This window comes from Venustampulla echinocandica (genome assembly GCF_003357145.1).
Source record: "Venustampulla echinocandica strain BP 5553 chromosome Unknown scaffold_6, whole genome shotgun sequence".
NCBI classification, from domain to species: domain Eukaryota; kingdom Fungi; phylum Ascomycota; class Leotiomycetes; order Helotiales; family Pleuroascaceae; genus Venustampulla; species Venustampulla echinocandica.
In genome coordinates, this window is record NW_022474211.1 from 572,256 (window position 1) to 592,234 (window position 19,979).

Genomic DNA, 19,979 nt, shown 5'->3' on the forward strand with positions numbered 1-19,979 from the left:
TCACGTAACTTCGTTATATACTTCTATAATTCTCTGTAATACTATTATATATTACCCGAGCTTCAAGTTATAAAGTTAGCGTTCGTAACATTTTAGTATTAATTAGACATGTTTCTTATATTCGTAGATATTCCCGGAATAAATCAAGATGTCGTCTAAATAACAGATAACAAATTTGTCTAAATATTCTTATAGAATATTATTGTTTTAGTATTAATATATTACTAGTATATTAGTCAACTTAAATAATATAACTGTATATTCGTATAATCTTGAAAGTACGAAGAAAGTAGTTTTCTATTTATATTTTTCTTTAATCTTAATTAAATTAAAAGTATTTCGTTAATCGATTTTTATAAATATTTTTATTTTAGTTAATCTATTCTATAAATACTAAATATTAAGTAACAGATATTAGTTTTATATTATAATGTCGTTTAATTTATAAAAATTATTACAAAGTCTTCTATTAAAATCTCTTTTCTTTTTTATTATTAATATATTTAATATTATTAGTAATTTAAATAGTCGAATCTATTTTTTCTTTAATATTCTTTATATATATTCTTCTAACATCTTAGTAATATCGTAGTAATATTATTATAATTTCTCAGAAAGTAGTTATTATTCTTTTTTCAGATTAATTTCGTAGTTTTATAGTTAATATTCAAGTAAAATATATATATTTTCTAGGTTTTCGAATAATCTCTCGAATTTTTTATATTATATAAAGATCTTCTTACTACTTTGACTAATATTCTATAGAAGACTTTCGGCTAAGTATTTTAGTATATTAAAAGAAATAATACTAACTTCTTTCCAGCTTTCTAGTTATTATGAACTTTTATAATAATATCGACTGAATTTTAAAGTCTTGTTAGTTTAATCGATCTCAGAATTATATTCGTAGATCTAAGTTATTTCCAAAATAACTTAATATTATTTTATTAATATAATGTAGAATTGTATATCTACTAAATAATTATCTTTCGTTTCTAGTTTTGAAAAGACAGTTCTTTAGTTAATTATTCTATTATTGTAATTAATTTATATACTATCTATTATTTGTAAATTATAGAATATTATTCTAGTAAATAGAATATTCAATTTAGCGATAATTACAGAGGAAATATAATTGTTATTAGTTCTAGAATTAATTATTATTCTGAGTTTCTTTTTTCTGAATATTACTTCAACGTTTATATAACTTTACTTTCCGATTATATTCAGCTCAAAAGAGTCTTATAATAGTTCGTAGACTATAATATCTCTGAACTAATCGTTCTATATCTAGTAGTTATTTTCTTATATTATTAGTCGATATAATATATCTATTCTGAATATATTAGTTGTTAGTCGGTAGAAGTTTTACTAAGTATATTCGTAGTATTAATTCAGAATAAATACTACTTTTCTCTAGATCTTTTAGTAAAGTCTAGTTGTTAGAACTTCTTATATATCTCCAAGTTCTAAAATATCTACTAACTCAGATAGTTTATCTCTCAAGTTAATATTTTCGATAATAACTTTCTCTGTTTTTATTATTTTGAAAGTAACTTTTTTTATATTAATATAAATAACTAAATATATCTGATACTTTTCTAACTTGTTATTAATAGTTACTTTTAAGAGTATGAAAATATCTCTGTTTTCTTTTCTTTATATATTATTATATTTAGTAATCTCGAATAACGACTATTCTTCTTTTTCTTGAAATATCGTTTCTATTTCTACGTCTTTATCGGGAGTTGTTTACTTACTAAGTCTTTCAAGTTCTCCAGTCTCTTTCTCAGAAATCGGTAAAATCAAATCTTCTATTATTTAATATAGTAAAAGTATATAAGTTTACTAAACTTCTATAGTTCTAAACTAGTTGTAAATATATAAATTCTCAAAATCTTCCTCGGTAAAAAGAATACGATAAATAGTATTCAGCTGTCGGGTAATATTGAATTACTTAGACTTTCTTTTCTAAAGTTTCTTACTTTACTATTTCTCTTTTCAATAGAAAATAACTTAATATTCTAGAAGTCTATATTTATAATATAATCCTTTTTCTCTTCGTTGTTGTTTCTCTTCCTGAAAAAAGCTAATATAACAGTTAGTAACATTTAGTTCTATAAATTATAACTAGTAATTACTTCTTCTAAGTTAGTTTATTTTCTTGTCGCGACTAGAAAAGTAACTATTATACTTTTCTATTTGTTGTTCGTGAAAGCGATTATCGACTTTGATAACGAGATCGATAAGTTCTATCAAGTTATTTAGCTAATCAGTTCTAGAGATTTCGTTTTTTATTTAATCTTTGAAACTTTGATAGTATTAATCTATTAGTATATTATTATTTTATTTTATATATTCTATATATTACTAGAATTCTACTATTTAGATAACTGCTGAATTACATTATCTAAAATTACGAAGAATTCGTACTATATTATATTTCTTATTTAAATCTCCGAAAACTCTATTAAAACGTTTCTTAAATCTTATTTAATTCCCAAAAATCTCTTTTATATTAGTAGAATAACAAGTAGAAAGTTATCTATTCGTTACTTTGTTATTTATATAGTCTTCTAAAAAAGACTCGATCTACTCGAAAGTTTCTACTTTCAAGAAAGTAGTTACTTAGAAGATTTATTCGATTTCTGAGCTGAAACGACTAATATTAAATCTAATATAAAGTTTATATTATATAACAAAAGCTTTGACTTTAGAATATTCTCCTTTGAATAAATCGGGAAGAGGAACTTTGAAGTCTTTGTCGATAAATCTTACAGTTATTTGGACTAAAGCTGGAATTGCAAGAAAGTTTGTTACTAAGAAGTTAGTAGATAAAGATAATAGAGTTTATAGAACTATAGTAATCAGATATTTACTTCGGCAAAAGAGTATTCAAAATATAATAGTCTGCTGATAATTTATTTATTGTAGTAGTAATCGGTTTATATAAAGTTTCTGTTATATAGCAAAGTAAGTCGGTTGATCACTTTTAATAATTACAAGAATAAAGTAGTTTTAGTAAATCAAAGTTGAAATCAAGTTCATTAATTAAGTTGAATACGAAACTTTTATCTAGTAAAGAAATTATATCGTTTATATAGAATCTTCCTACTCTTTGGGTAATATAGATAACACTAGCTATTCGTTCGCAAATCGGATAAACTAGATAGTTAGATAGCTTCAACTATCCCCTTTATCTATTACTTGATTCCCGACCTGTGATCTTGCTGTCACATGACCTCGTTACATACCTTCATAGTTCTCTGTAGCGATGCTGCACATTACCCGAGCTTCAAGCTATAAAGTTAGTATTCGTAACATCTATTTCGTCTGAATTAACGAAATACTAAAATAGTAGAGAAAGTAAAAGCTTCTGAGGAAGCTCCTAGAAATACTTCTAAAGAGTTAATAGATCCGAACTCGATTCTATTTTATTTAATATTTATATATGAATATATAAAACGATAAATAAGACGAATAGAATATTCTTCGAAAATATAAAGAGATTTTAAGCCGAAAGTAGGAAGTTGATTTTTGTCGAAAAAAATATATATAAATATTCAGATAATTAAACTAGTTTATATTATTTGAAAATACTTAGTAATAACTTTAGCTAAATTTACTAAATCGGAATTATTTAAATAACTGAAATTAGCAAATAAATGAAATAACATTTTTCGACGAAAATCAACTTTCTACTTTCGGCCCAAAATCTCTTTATATCTTCGAAGAACACTCTATTCGTTTTATTTATCGTCTTATATATTCGTATATAAACGTTGAGTAAAATAGAATCGAGTTCGGATCTATTGACTCCCTAGGAGCTCTTCCAGGAGCCCCCTCTGGAGCTGCCGCCCTCTTCACTGCCCCAGTACTTCGTCAATTCGGACGAAATAGAGCAAGCACCTAGCCCTAGCTCTAACCTACTTGTAATTCGAATTTCAGCGTCTCCGAAAGACGTTATCTAATCTGTTATTATTGAACCTCAATTTGACTTCCTTTCCAGCGACTCTTTAGCTTCCGCCTCTGAGATCGAAAATTTTTTCGTCCCTAGCCTAATTCGGAAGCGACCCAGAGTCACTATACCCCCTGGAAATGCTACACGGAGTCGGGTACCGGCGTTAAACTGTCCCAACTGCCCGGATACTGTAAGCGACCGCTACTAGCCTAATTCAAACTCCAACTCCGACTTCGACTCCGAATTCGAAATTATCCGAGCTTCTAGCTCTGACACTTCCACCTATACTACTAGTACAGCGATACTCGAAGCTAGAGACCTGATTATCGAAGCTTACAGCTTCACTAAAGCCTGTACCGAACAGTCTAAACTCTTAGACTTCTTAGAAGTCTTTAGAGAATTTACTGAACACAGCTACTTTCAAAAAACTTCTAAGATTATCTTTTCCCAGATCTCAAATCTAGAATCAGCTATTTGGCAACTCGAAACAAAGTTACGTAGCCTCTCACGTGCCGCCGGCCTTACCCGCCCTGCCCCTGAATCCGATCAGTTAAGTAAAAACTTAACTATACGCCCAAACGCTCCCAATTCCTCCAATTCGACATTAAAGAACAACTTAACTATACTGTCCTTTGCAAATGTTGCAAATCAAGACTCCGGAGCCCCGAAAACATTCCAAGAATAGACTTTAGTTGGCAGAAAGCCTAAACAAGCTACACTGCCTAAATCGGAACAATCTAGCCCGAATAGGCTTATCGTCACACAAACTCCTAGAACTACTACTTCGTTCTCCCTACTAGTAGCCCGAAATGCCCTGAATAAAGCTTTTATAGACAAAGGAATCAAAGGCTTTGTAGTTATTTCAGTAACTAGATCTCTGAAAAAGAATCTAGTTATTACAACTACACTTAACTATATAGCAGAGTTCTTAATCGAAAAAAGAACTATTTGGGAGTATATAGTACCTAATTAAACGCTATATAAAGATAAGCTTTAGTTCAAAGTAGCTATCTACAGGATCCCTACTACCGATTTCAATACCCCTGAGAATATAGTTCTAATTATTGATAAGATCAAAATGTTTAATACTAGCCTGAACTTAATTAGAACGTTTTATTAGCTTATGTCTAAAGAACGTTAGTAAAATCAGCTAACTAGCTCAATAGCTCCCTCTTTTGCTACAGAGTAAGAAGCTAATAGAACTATTCGAAATAAGCTCTATATAGCTGGGATAAATGTACAAATTGAAAAGCTCTATACTACTACTCTAACTACACAGTATACTAAGTAGCTAGGCTTTAGGCACTTGGAAAGCTACTGTAGAAAAGCTCTTATATGTACTTTTTATACTAAAAGCTACTCAACTAAGTAACACTATTGCCCTAGCTGCGAATCTACAGGAAAAAAGTACTTACACCTAGCTCCCAAGTGTGCTAATTACAAGGAAGCTCATGCGGCCATGGATAAAGCCTGTGAAATACTCCTAGCACTCAAATCTAAAAGTTCTACTAAAGGCTTAAATACTAGAATTATATAATTAGTTATAGTATTAAAGTTTTACAAGTGAATCTGAACTGTAGCGCCGAAGCTACGGAGAGTACTCTACAGCTAGCTGTAGAGACGAAAGTGGATATATTACTTGTTCAGGAGCCCTGGCTAGTTCCAGGCAATACCTGTTCAGTTCTCTACTCTGGATTTACTCAAATTCTGCCGGAAACTCACTTACGGCCATGTACGTTAGCTTATATAGCTAGAAAGTTTAGGCCTTCTTGCTATATAGCTAATTCTTCACCAAACGACCCAGATTTAGTTGTTTTAGATATTTCGGAAGAAAACGCGACTATTCAACTCCTGAATATCTATAACAAGCGGGATTTAGGTAATTCGGACCTACGTACAGTTAATCGGGTACTATACCCTAGAGCCCTAGGCCCCAATACTGTAGTAGCCGGAGACTTCAATATCCACCACTCTTAGTGGGATCCGCTGGCACCTATAACTTCTCCTGGAACTGAAAAATAATATTAAAATATTAGAGAGAGAAGCAGTTAGGCTATTTGATCAAAGAGCTAAAAGTGCGATTCAATTTGATCTTGCAAAGACCGAACTAATCCACTTCGGGCCTAGTAAAGCCAAGCAAGCTACACCTGCCGGATCAAACCCGAATTGAGCCGAAACAGCTAGTTAGGTGGCTCGGCATTTGGTTTGATTGAAAACTCACCTACAAGAGTACTTCAAAATTCGAATAGCTCAAGCTAAATCGGCATTCCTACACCTAGCCCGCCTAGCTAATACTGAGCGCAGCTTATCACTAGCAGCTACACGCCAGCTATATATAGCCTGTGTAACGAGTATTGCCGATTACAGATCGATTATTTGGTGGAGAGGCCAAGCTAGCTTCAAAAAGCGACTCCAGGAACTCCAAAACTTAGCTTTACGCAAGATATTAGGAGTATTCAAAACAGCCCCTATTATACCAATAGAAGTGGAAGCAAGCTTCCCCCCCCCTTGGAATCCGGCTCAATAGCTCAATCCGGCAATACGCTCTCCGACTTACGAAGCTTTCTAATAACCACCCGGTTAATTTAGAAGTTAGTAAGAATATCGAACGCGCTAGTGCCGATTTAGCTAACAGATCAATAGTTAGGTAATACCTAGCTATACCGGATTCGGACTCGGATTTGAATTCGGATTCGGAACTCGAATTTGCCGAACCAACGTTAGCTATACAGCTAGACCGGATTACTAGCTCAATTGGCCGTATAGCTAGTTATAGTTACGAACGAATCCAGCACTTCCAATCCCCCCCCCTGGGCCAGAAAAACACCCTATTCGGTCGAAATCAGTCAATTGCCTAAAGAGGAAGAAGCTGTAACTCACAATACCCTGATATCGATCCCGAATACCCGAATTACCCACGTTTACTCCGACGCTTCCTATATACCCGACAGTATAAGTGTTGGAGTGGGTATAGCTATACCTACTACCCCCTGGTATAGTATGTTTGTTTGTTTATTCCTTTTAACGTCCTTTGTAAGTCGAAGACTATAGTAGGACGGTTAGAGCTAGAGCTCTAACAAGCTATTGTAAATACAAGATTGAGAGTCAATATATTCTAGGGACAGTGAGAGCCAAGCTTTAATAAAAACAGTACTAAATAAATGAAAAACAGTAAAATGACCGAAACACTTAACTATAGCTCCGTATAGTTAAGTTACTCCTCCTCCGCTCTCTCCAAGTGCCACCGCCTCGTTACGATCCTAGTCTCCTTTAGGAAGCTAATCATCGCTGCTATTCCGACCTTAGTGTGTAATAGCAGGGGTAGGGTGAGCCTAACCCCCCTAAGTTCCGATTTGAGTGCCGATCTAGCCCCTTTGAGCTCCGAACAGCTAAGGAGTAAGTGTTCGGGGGTCTCTCTCTTACTGCACCGGCACAGATCGCTATTAGAGCGATCTAGCCTAAATAGGTACGATTTGAGGTATCTGTGGCCTAGCTTGAGCTGATAAAAGGTACTAGCTATTTCTCTTTTCGTATTAGGTGGAATTAGGGGTCTAGCCTCTATTTTCCAGATAAACTTGCGGGTATAGCTAAGTAGGTTGGAATTGGGCTTGTTTGTCGTATAGTTATTTATATAACTTAACCACTCTGCCCTGCAAATTCCCTTGATTTTCATACTTAGGTAAACGAAGCTAGTACTGTTAGAGCTAGGCTCTTCAAGTGTAGCTCGCTTAGCTAAGCGATCGGCAAGCTCGTTTCCTTCGATATCAGTATGCCCTGGTACCCAAGCTAGCTCGATACTAGCCCCTTTTTGGATTGCTGCTTCGGTAGCCTGAATAGCCCTGATTTGGCAAGCTTGGCCGGGGTTATCGCTGGGTGTTTTCAGGCAGTATAGTCCAGCTTGGTTGTCGGAGTAGATCCGGTATTTTTGCCGGGGTATAGCTATTGAGCTAACGTACTCAATAGCCTGTGTAACTCCTTCAAGTTCTCTATTATAAACAAGCTGTTGGGCTCCGATATTAACTATACTACTATACTGGGTAGGTATAACTATACCGACCCCGACACCTATACCGTCAGGTATATAGGAAGCATCAGAGTAAACGTGAGTAATCCGGGTATTCGGGATCGATATTCGGGTATTATGAGCTACAGCTTCTTCTTCTTTGGGCAATTGACTGATTTCGACCGAATAGGGTGTTTTTCGGGCCTAGGGGGGGAATTGGAAGTGCTGGATCCGTTCGTAGTTATAGCTAACTATACAGTTAATTGAGCTGGTAATCCGGTCTAGCTGTATAGCTAAAGTTGGTTCAGTATCGTCGGGTTCCGAATTAGCTAAATATTGCCTAGTTATTGATCTATTGGCTAAATCGGCACTAGCTCGTTCAGTATTCTTACTAGCTTCTAAATTAACTGGGTGGTTTTTAGAAAGCCTAGTAAGCCGGAGAACGTATTGCCGGATTGAGCTATTAAGCCAGATTTCAGAGGGGGGTAAACTGGCTTCCACTTCTATTAGTATAATAGGGGCTGTTTTGAATACCCCTAATATCTTGTGTAAAGCTAGGTTTTGGAACTCCTGGAGTCGCTTTTTGAAGCTAGCTTGGCCACGCCACCAGATAATTGATCCGTAATCGGCAATACTCGTTACGCAGGCTATATATAGCTGGCGTATAACTGCTGGTGATAAGCCGCGCTCAGTATTAGCTAGGCGGGCTAGGCGTAGGAATGCCGATTTAGCTTGAGCTATTCGGATTTTGAGGTGCTCTTTATAAGTAAGTTTTCGATCAAACCAAATGCCGAGCTACCTAACTAGCTGTTTCGGCTCTATTCGAGTTTGATCCGGTAGGCGTAGCTTGGCTTTACTCGGCCCAAAGTGGATTAGTTCGGTCTTTGCAAGATCAAATTGAATTGCACTTTTAGCCCCTTGATCAAATAGCCTAGCTGCTTCTCTCTCTAGTATCTTGATATTACTCGTATAGTTAGGTGTAGTAACTATAAGAGCTATATCGTCGATGTAGGAGAGTGGGCGAGCTGTAACTATACCGGTGAAGAGACTCCTTATATAAATAAGGAACAGGATAGGGGATATCGGAGAACCTTGGGGGATTCCAGTATTGAGGCTAGCGAATTGCTCTATTTGGCTATCAAAAGCTAGGCGTAATAAGCGATTACTCAGGAACGACTGTACCCAGCTAGCTAAGCTAGTAGGTAGGCGTAGGTCCTTGAGTATCGATAATAGCTGATTCTTAGCTACGTGATCGAAGGCTCCTTTGACGTCTAATAGCAAAGCCGACGTTTTTTGCTTCCGCTTTAGGCCTATTTCGACCTCGTTATTGAAGAGCAAAGCTGCGTCAATAGCTGACTTTTTGAGCCTACCCCCTATTTGACTAAGGTGGAGTAGTTGAGTTGTTTCAGCTAAATAGCCTAATCGTTGAGCTAGAATCCGTTCGCTGACTTTGCCTAAGCAATTGAGGAGTGATATTACTTTATACGCTTTAGGTAAAGTGTAATTAAGCTTTCCTGGCTTTTTGAGAATCGCTCCAGTAGCTTGTTTCCAGCAAGTAAGGTAGTATCCAACGTCAATTAGAGCCGAAAAGAGCCTAAAGAAGACTTCCGGAATAGCGTAATAGGCGTGTTGAATAATTATTTGCGTAATTAGATCCGGTCCAGGTGTTTTGCCCTTAAGCTTAGTCGTACAAGCGGTAGCCAGCTCCGGTATAGTTAAGTTAAGCCAAAGCTATTTATTCGAAGGGGTATAGCTATTCCAAGTTGGCTTTGGAGCTTCAGGGGGCGGTGGGAAGAGCGTAGAGCGAAAAGCGTTACATTTGCCGGCAAATGAGGACTCTAGGTGTTCCGGATCGGTACTAGCCTGGATAGGCGGTATTAGTTCGATCTGTCGGTCCTTAGTATAGGCCATAGCCTTGAAAATAGTCTTCGGATCCTCCTTTTCAAGAAAGTCGTTCCAGTGGCTCCGTTTTACCTGCTTTATAGCTAAAAAGTAGGTGTTTTTAGCTATAAAGTAGTCGCGTTTAGCAGTATAGTTATAGCTATACCGGATAAACGTTCGTTGATTCCGAATCATTTTCTGGCGTAGTTCTTTCAGATTGTCGTTCTACCAAAGCTTAGCCCTAGCCCCTACCTTCCTTTTTGGGATACTTAGGTCCGCCGCCTCCGTAACCGCCTTAGTAAGCTCTTCAGAAACTTCATCAAATAACTGTCAAGAACGTATACCTCTGTTAGAGGGAGTGCCCGAAAGAAGTCACAGGATCAGCGAAGGGGGTCGTTTAAATATACTACAGCCGAAGCTAGCTGGCGGAACAGGTTAGGCGTTATCTCGTGACTGTAGTACTCCGACTTAAAAAAAGGGACTAATTTCCCCTTTTAGAAGAAGTTAGAGATTAGTTTGTATAATAATACGAGTATTTACTACTAATTGTAATTCTTTATTATATAAGTCTTTATATTCTAATCTTTCTATTCCTTCTAGGAGATAGTTTGTCACGAATCGGAGAATACTCGGAGCTGACTCGAAATCGACTTAGAAATAATAAGATCAAAGAGTAAAGAAAGAGTTCAAGGAAACTCTTCGAACTTAGACAAACACTTTATTACTCGATCTACTAACGAGCTGGAGACGATGACTTTCTAAGAAAGAAAAACTTAAGTAGGAAAAGTAATTTTTGAAAGATTATAAAACTTCTTATTCTTTATCGCAAAGAACGAAGAGGATAGTTTCACAGACGAACTCGACTCGGAAACGAGATAGATTAAATAATTTAGCGAGTAAATCGAGTAAAAGAAAGAATAGATGTAGATTTATAGAATAGTTTGGACCTAAATCGAAGAACTCGAAGAAATAGTAAAAATTTACTAAAAGTTCGAAAAAGAATTTTATAATATTTTAGAAATAAAAAGTTATAAAAAAGATAATAATAATTTAATATTAAACTGAAAATGTAATAGAATTAATATAACTAAAGATAGTGTAATTTAGATAACGACTACTTACTATTAATTTATTAATATAACGACGAACTAAAAATACTTTATATTTAAAGTTCTTAAAATATTTTTATATAAAAAGAAAAATATATAAGAAGTTTAAACTTTTATAACTAAAATAGAAAAATAATTCAAATAAAATAATAAATATTATTATTCGATAAATTAAACTAAAATCGATTTCTATATTTTCTTATTCGAAATAAAACTAGAACAGAAATAAACTATTTTCGAAAATAAAATAAAAGTTAGAATAATTATATAAAATAAATTTAAAAAGTTCTTTTTTAATTTTATTATCGACAAAAATAATTATATTTTTAATATTACTAATAAATACTAGGAAGTTCAGTAAAGAAATAAATAGTTAGTCGACAATTTCGTTATTTATTTAAATAGTTTAAAGAAAGAACTAGGAATTATTAACGACTAATATAAATAATAGTTTTTATATATTAAACTATATATAGATATTAAAAAAAGAATTAACTTCTATACTAAGATTTTAAAGAACTAGAAAGTATTCTTAGTACTAGTTCGACGAATAGAGAACTCGGAGAAAGAAAATATTATTTTTACTCGAAACGAGTTAAATTATTACAAAATAACTAGGAACTTGCCGAAATAAGATTACTCTGAGTAATATTTACGAAATATTAAACTAAAAAGACTCGAATAATACTAAAACTCATTTAGTAATATAAATCAAATATTTATAAAAGTCGGAACTAACTCGATTTAAAGAGAATATAAATACTTTTGTTATAAATCTATTTAATATTATTCTTGTTAATATTCTGAAGTAAAGTATTATAACTACTATAAGAAAAGTTATATTTCTACGAATTATATGAAACTGAGATAAATAAGAAATAGATTTATTTAGTTATAATATTAAATATATTCTAGTTAAACGAAATAGAAGTAAAATAACAAATTATTATTTCAATCTAATTACGAACTTCCGAAAGAGGAATTATAATAGAATAAATATTAGTAAATAGTAGAATTGAATAGAATACTATTAAATAGTTTCTAATTATTTAGTAGGACTAGTTTTCTATAGATAACAATATTTCTTTAACTTCTGTCGAAAAGTAAGAAATTCTCTTTTATAAGAAATATAAACTTAAAGTTAATATTACTAACAACAAAAATATCTCGAAATAGAACTGATATAACTTCGTAATATATAATTTCAATATATTTAGTATATTTTTTATTTTAAAATTTCTCTAATTATAGTAAATAGATTTAGTTATTATTTAGAATATAAAATAGTAGTAATACTTTTTCAGAAAAGTTCAGATTCGTTTACTTATAACGAAATACTTTAAAAAAGAATATAAGAAAAAAGTTATTTACTATATAGTTCTCAAAATAGTAGAAATAAGAACAGGGAAGTTCTTAGCTTTATACAAGAAGTATAAAGACATTTTCGATATAAAAGCTACTAGTATTTTACTAGAATACTATTTTATAAAATACTGAATTGAATTAACATTTGACTCGGAACTATTTTAGGACTTTGTATACTCTTTGTCGGAAATAGAGTTAGTAATCTTATAAGAATATCTCAAGACGAATATAGAGAAAAGATAGATATATCGATCGACGAGTTTAGTAGAAACTCTTATTTTATTTGTATTTAAAAAGGAAAGATAAAGTTTCCGACTCTACGTCGACTACTAAAAACTCAATATAGTTACAATTAAAAATCGGATTCTTTTACTTTTAATTAGCGAAATATTAGACTAGTTATATAGAACGAAGATATTTACGAAGTTCGATTTCAAAGATATATATTATTGAATATAAATAAAAGAAAAAGACAAGTAGAAGATAGTGTTTCGGACTTAATACAACTACTTCGAATACTGTGTTTTATTATTCGGACTATTAAATATTCTTACAACTTTCTAAATATATATTAATTAAATATTTATAAAATTAGTTGACGTTATTTATATAATATATTTGGATAATATTCTAATATTCTCGGAAGATTCCGGAAAGTACTCGGAAGTAATTCGAGAAGTTTTTGAAAGATTATATATTTATAGACTATATACTAATTTACAGAAGTATATATTCGGCACTGATATAGTAGAGTTTCTAGACTTTATAGTAGAGCCCGATAAAGTTAGAATAGACTCGTCGCAAGTTGAAACTATCTAGGACTAGTTTTTATTAGAAACGTTCAAAGATATTCAAGTATTTCTAAGATTTACTAATTTTTATAAGTATTTTATATAAAGTTATTCGAAGTTATTACTTCTTTTGACAGAGTTTTTCAAGAATATAGAATATAATAAAAAGTCGGAAATACTTCGACTTATAACTAGTACGATTACTACATTCAAGTTCTTCAAAGACTAATTCCTACAAATACTAATATTTAAGTATTTTAATCTATTGTTATAAATCTGAGTCGAAGTCGATATTTCTTTATTCACTATTAAAGAGATTTTCTCTTAACTATTCGGGGAAAGAATAGAAGTAAGATAATACTTTATCGTTTTCTATTCAAAGAAACTAACTTCTATTAAATAAAAATACGAAGTCTATAATCGAGAACTAATAGTTATAGTATTTACGTTTAAGTAATAAGAGTAATATTTTCGGGGAGTTCCCGAAATAGTTGTAGTTCAGACTAATTATAATAATCTGAAATACTTTATAACTAAGAAGAAGTTAAATAACCGACAAACTAAATAAACTGAAAGTTTAGTTGAATTTGACTTTATAATAAAGTATTATACAAGTAAGATTAACTCTGTTAATAGACTATCTCGAAAGTTTGATTACTATAAAACAAATCTAACTCTAGACTTTGACGAAAAGAACTCTTTGCTGACTTTGTATAATATAAGAACTTGTATAATAAAGAATCACGATCGATAATAAACACTCGTATTATTACGTAAACTAATCTCTAGCTTTCTCTAAAGAGGGGGTTAGTCCTCTTTTTTTTAAGTCGGAGTACTATAGTCACGAGATAACGTTTAACTTGTTCTGCCAACTAGTTTCAGCTGTAGTATATTTAAACGACTTTCTTCGCTGATCTTGTAACTTCCTTCAAGTACTCCTTCTGACAGAGGTATACGTTCCTGATATAACTCTTCTCTCTAGAGCTCTTATCTCTAAAAGTCGGAACAAGTCGGAGTTGTACTAGTAAGTATTCGTATTACTTTCTCAAGTATTATAACTTGATAGTTCTACTATAACAATTACTCTTAGCTAGTTAAATGACAGAGACAATAGCTAAAACGCTCTTCTCGTAGAAGTTCCGGGGCACTTTCGTATAATCCGGCTGTCGTAGCGAGAATAGTGAATAGTTTCAATAACAAAGACAATAGTAAAAACTAATTATAAGTCGACAATAGTAATAAAAGGCCCAGGAGTATATATTCAAGCTTCCTTTTCCGAACTACTTCTTTCTTTCCTTTATTTACAACTGCAACTATAACTGTAACTATAACTATAACTACAACTACAACTACTACTACTACTATGTCTAGTATCTCCAGTACAACTCTGGCCCCCCTCGTCCCCGCTGCCCCTTCGTTAACCTGCTGTCTCTGTTTACGTTATACTAAATATATAGCTACTAAAGTTTATATAGCTTATAACTTTAATATAGTTAGTAACTGTAAGTGTACTTATTACTAAGCTTAGAAGTCTGTTTACTTCCTAGTATTATTTATATTCGAGACCCCTTCGTTCAAGTTTGTTACTGACTAGTTTTAGATCTTCTAAGTTCTATTTATTTGCGAGTATAAACTTCTATATTTCTAGTATATCTATAACAGCTCTATCTCGGAAGAGAAATAGGCCTAAATCTTCCTTACTATTAAGAAAGTCTCCGAAGAGATCAGAGTCCGGGCTAAAACTCTCTTGAAAGAGGAAGTACTTCCTAAAAGTACTAACGCTGTCGTTCTCGTTTACTTAGAAAAAGTAAAGAAGACTAACTTTCTTCTAGAAGAATTAGTATACTTTATATACTTATAAATAAGTCTTTTCGATTCCTTTCTATCTCAGTTCGCGTTTACCCCCCTTTTCTTTTCTTTTAAGTTAACTTGCCCCCCCTTACTACTGACAACGACGACGACGACAATGAAGACTCCGATTCAGAAGAGTTCTCTTCCGAGGAAGAGGAGGAAGAGGAGAAAGAAGACGTGTCCAGCTCTGAGTTTGAAGTGGAGGAAGAGGAAAGTAAGGAGAATAGAAGTGATGAAAAGATAAGTGAAATAAAGAGTAAGGAGAAGTAAATTCAGTAAAGTGTTAGTAGTACTAGTATTTATTCTTTTTAGTTCCTGGGACTATTCTTCTCAAATAAAGCACTTTCTTTGTTTTTCTTTTCTTTTGTTCTTTCTTTTTTTAAGTAAAATAACTTTTTAGAATTAAGTTGTTTTTTCTACTTTTATTCTAATCTTCTTATATATAATCTTTTTCCAGTTCAGTTCTTACTTTTTTAGAAGTTTAATTTATACTAGTTTATAGTAATATTGTAGTAAACTAGAATAAGTCGAAAGTGATTCGGAATAGCTATTTAAACTCGATTTTATTCTTGTTTTCTCACTTTTCCAGTTATTCGATTTATATTATAAACGTCTAGTTTAGTAACTAGTAATATAAAAGTTTAACTCCTTAGTGTCGTAGTATATTAGAACGAGTCGAAAGCGATTCAGAACGACTATTGAAACCCGATTTATAGTAGTTCCTATTCTTACTTTCTCTTCTTTCTTTAGAAGTACTTAATTCGTTTTACTTTATAGAGATATTATAATATATCGGAATAAGTCGAGAATATATTAATAAACTTATTTCCCCTTTTTTCGTAGTCTCCTTTTTTTCTTCGGGACTATAGCTGAAATATCTTGTAAATAATTTTAGATAAAGTCGGTAACGTTCTGAAAGTTCTCTTCGGGCTCCTATATATCGTTAGCTAGACTATATCTCTTCTATTAGACGAAGTATTTCCTACTTTTTACTAAATCTTTATAAACTTATATAAACTTAACTTTATATTCTTTTTAATTTTAGATTTAGATTAGTAATAGTTCGACTTCTTCGCTTTTCTATCTTTCTTATAATTCTAATAAGAAAACGTAGAATATATTATAAATCTAGTAACTTGAAAGTAGTTTAAGTTAATATATTTATTTATAGCTACTAATTATTTCTACTATTTCGAAAAAGTTTAAGAATTTATCTGAAAACTTCTTATTAAACTGTAATTAGTATATATTCCTAGTAATAAATATAACTTATTCTTTGATTTTGAATTAAGTTACTTTGTATTTCCTATTATAAAACTTCTTATATAAGTCGGTTATAACTCGGAGAGTAGTTACAAATACTTTTCGTTCTTCTTCAAATATCCTAATTCTCTCGGTTACAGTTAGTATTTTTCTTTCTAGAACGTTATCTCCGATATTTATACTGAGTTCTAAGTCGAAGTTGTAAAATAATCGGAACAGAGTCGAGTTCGTACTAGTGTAAATTGAGTTGTTATAAATGAACTCAGTAAGTATAAATTTAGAGACTTAATCGTCTTACTTATAATTATAATATATATAGAAGTAAAATTCTAAAGTTTAGTTCTATTTTTCTGTCTAGTTGTTTGTTTATAGACAGTACGTAGTACTAAGCTACTATCGTACCCGAAAGAACTATATTAACGTTCTTTAGAACTTACTTGTAAAAACTGAGCTTCGATCGCTTGTAATACTCTTTAGTAATCCGAAGTCTCTATAGATATAATAGATGAATAAGTCTGCGAGTTCAGTAACGTCGATCGTCTTTTATACTAGTATATATTAGGCTAGTTTCGTGAACTTATCAACTATAATTAAAATAAAGTTATATATTTAGTTATATTTCTTACTTGGAAGTAAATTTATAATAAAGTTTATAGTTATCTCTTCTTACAGTTTATTTAGGATAAAAGCTGGAACTAACTCGTTGTAAGACTAATATTGTCTCGCTTTTCCTCTTTAGTATTCTGAGTACGTTTTAATATATTCTTTGATATCTTTTCGAAAACTTTACTAGAAGTATTTCCGACGAATTAGTTCAAAGGTCTGTTTTACTCCAAAGTAGTTTGTCGATTCGTTGTTGTAGTAGATATATAGAATCTTACTCTATATAACCTTTTCTAAAAGAATATATACTACTCCCCGGAATCTCAGGAGATTATTACTGTCTCGATCTTACTGTCTCTCGGACTTAGTTCGCTAAGTCGTCCTCGTTAGTCGATAACTTTCTTGAATTATAAAAAGATCCTTTCTCTATAATTCTAAGAAAGTATACCGAATCGGCTCAGATGTTCCCTTGTATACTGTTTCAGCCGATAGTAACGTAATTACTACTTTCTGTAATATATACTATTTATATTTAGCTATACTAATAATAAACTTAAGTAGTAGACTTTTAACTACTACTGTGTTGTATTTTTAAATAACTTATAACTTTTGTATATATAATCTCTGATCAAGCCCCGACAACTTGTCGGTCTAGAAGTACCTAAGTTCTATATCGGGCACGTTTAGCTTCATTAGTATATATAACTCGTTCAACTTTGCAATTCTCAACTTGTTGTACAAAGTCGGCAAAGAGCTCTCTTCGTCAAAGTCTAGGGCTAGATCTATTTCACAGTAATCGGGCTTTCGAGATAGTCTGTCAGCGGGGTTAGTCTTGTTTATATAGTACTCTATTATAAAGTCAAATTCAGCTAAACTTTCAGTTTATCTAGCTTGTTAGCTATTTAGCTTCTTCTTAGTTATAAAGTATTTCAGATTATTGTAATCGGTCTGAACTATAACTGTCTCAGGAACTCCCTGAAAGTATTACTCTTACTACTTAAACGTAAATACTATAGCTATTAGTTCTCGATTATAGACTTCGTACTTTTACTCAACAGGAGCTAGCTTCTTTGAATAGAAAGTAATAGAGTACTATCTTATTTCCGTTCTTTCTCCGAACAGTTAGGAGAAGATCTTTCCAATAACGAATAGGGAAATATCGACTTCGACTCGGATCTGTAACAATAGATCAAAATGTCTAAATATTAGTACTCGTAAGAATTAGTTTTTAAGGAACTTGAATATAGTAATTATACTAATTGTAAGTCGAAGTATCTTCGACTTCTTGTTATATTCTATACTTTTGAGGAGCTTTGTCAAAAGGAGTAATAGTTTCGAATAATTTCGTATAAAATATTTGTAAAAATTAGTAAATTTTAGGAATATTTAAATATCTTTAAACGTTTCTAGTAAAAGCTAGTTCCGAATAACTTCAACTCGCGACGAGTTTATTCTGACTTTATAAAACTTTATTATAAAGCCTAGAAACTTTATTATATCAGTACTAAATACACATTTCTGTAAATTAGTATATAGTTTATAAGTATATAGTCTTTCAAAAACTTCTCGAACTATTTCTAAATATTCTCTGAAATTTTCCGAGAATATTAAAATATTATCTAAATATACTATATAAATAATATCGACTAATTTTATAAATACTTAATTAATATATACTTAGAAAGTCGCAAAAGTATTTGATAGTCCGAATAGTAAAACGTAGTATTCGAAGTAGTTATATTAAGTCCGAAACACTGTCTTCTACTTATTTCTTTCTTTTATCTATATTTAGTAATATATATTTTTGAAGTCGAGTTTCGTAAATATCTTCGCTTTATATAATTAGTCTAACGTCTTGTTAATTAAAAGTAAAAGAGTCCGATTTTTAATCGTGACTATATTGAGTCTTTAGTAATCGACGTAGAATTAGAAGTTTTATTCTTCCTTTTTAGGTACGAATAAGATAGAAGTTTTTACTAAATTTGTCGATCAACGTATTTATCTTTTCTCTATACTTATCTCGAAGTATTCTTACAAGATCGCTAACTCTACTTCCGACAAAGAATATACAGAGTTCTAAAATAACTCTAAATTAAACGTCAATTTAATTCAATATTCTATAGAATAGTGTTCTAATAAGATACTAGTAACTTTTATATCGAAAATGTCTTTATATTCTCTATATAGAACTAAGAGTTCTTTTACTTCTATTTCTACTATTTTAAGAACTATATAGTAAACGACTTTTTTTTTATATTTCTTTTTGAAGTATTTCGCTGTAAATAAACGAATCTGAGCTTTTCCGAAAAAGTACTACTACTATTTTATATTCTAAGTAATAATTAGATCTATTTACTATAATTAAGGAAATCTTAAAATAAAAGATATATTAAATATATCGAAATTATATATTACGAAGTTATATTAGTTCTATCTCGAGATATTTTTGTTATTAGTAATATTAACTTCAAGTTCATATTTCTTATAAAAGAGAATTTCTTATTTTTCGACAGAAGTTAAAGAAATATTGTTATCTATAAGAAGTTAGTTCTACTAAGTAATTAAAAACTATTTGATAATATTCTATTTAACTTTACTATTTACTAGTATTTATTCTATTATAATTCCTTTCTCGGAAGTTCGTAATTAGATTGAAATAACGATTCATTGTTTTATTTCTATTTCGTTTAATTAAAGTATATTCGATATTATAACTAAATAAGTCTATTTCCTATCTATCTCAGTTTCGTATAATTCGTAGAAATATAATTTTTCTCGTAGTAGTTATAATATTCTATTTTAAAGTATTAACAAGAATAATATTAAGTAGATTTATAACGAAAATATTTATATTCTTTTTAAATCGAGTTAGTCCCGATATTTATAAGTGTTCGATTTATATTATTAAATGAGTTCTAACGTCGTTCGAGTCTTTTTAACTTAGTATTTCGTAAATACTACTCGGAGTAGTCTTATTTCAGTAAATTCTTAGTTATTTCGCGATAATTTAACTTATTTCGAGTAAGAATAATATTTTCTTTCTCTGAGTTCTCTATTCGTCGAACTAGTACTAGGAATACTTTCTAGTTCTTTAGAATCTTAGTATAGAAATTAATCTTTTTTTTAATATTTATATATAGTTTAATATATAA

At 31.3% G+C, this 19,979-nt stretch overlaps 1 protein-coding gene across 1 annotated transcript; it reads right to left on the reverse strand.

Moving 5' to 3' along the window:
* Positions 1-7,419: 7,419 nt before the first annotated feature.
* On the reverse strand, positions 7,420-10,040 carry BP5553_07614 (uncharacterized protein; the record flags this gene model as incomplete). Its single annotated transcript, XM_032016237.1, has 5 exons — positions 7,420-7,460; positions 7,637-8,168; positions 8,217-8,391; positions 8,764-9,695; positions 9,939-10,040. 5 exons carry the CDS (start codon positions 10,038-10,040, stop codon positions 7,420-7,422), a joined length of 1,782 nt encoding a protein of 593 aa, XP_031867468.1.
* Between the last annotated feature and the right edge of the window lie 9,939 nt (positions 10,041-19,979).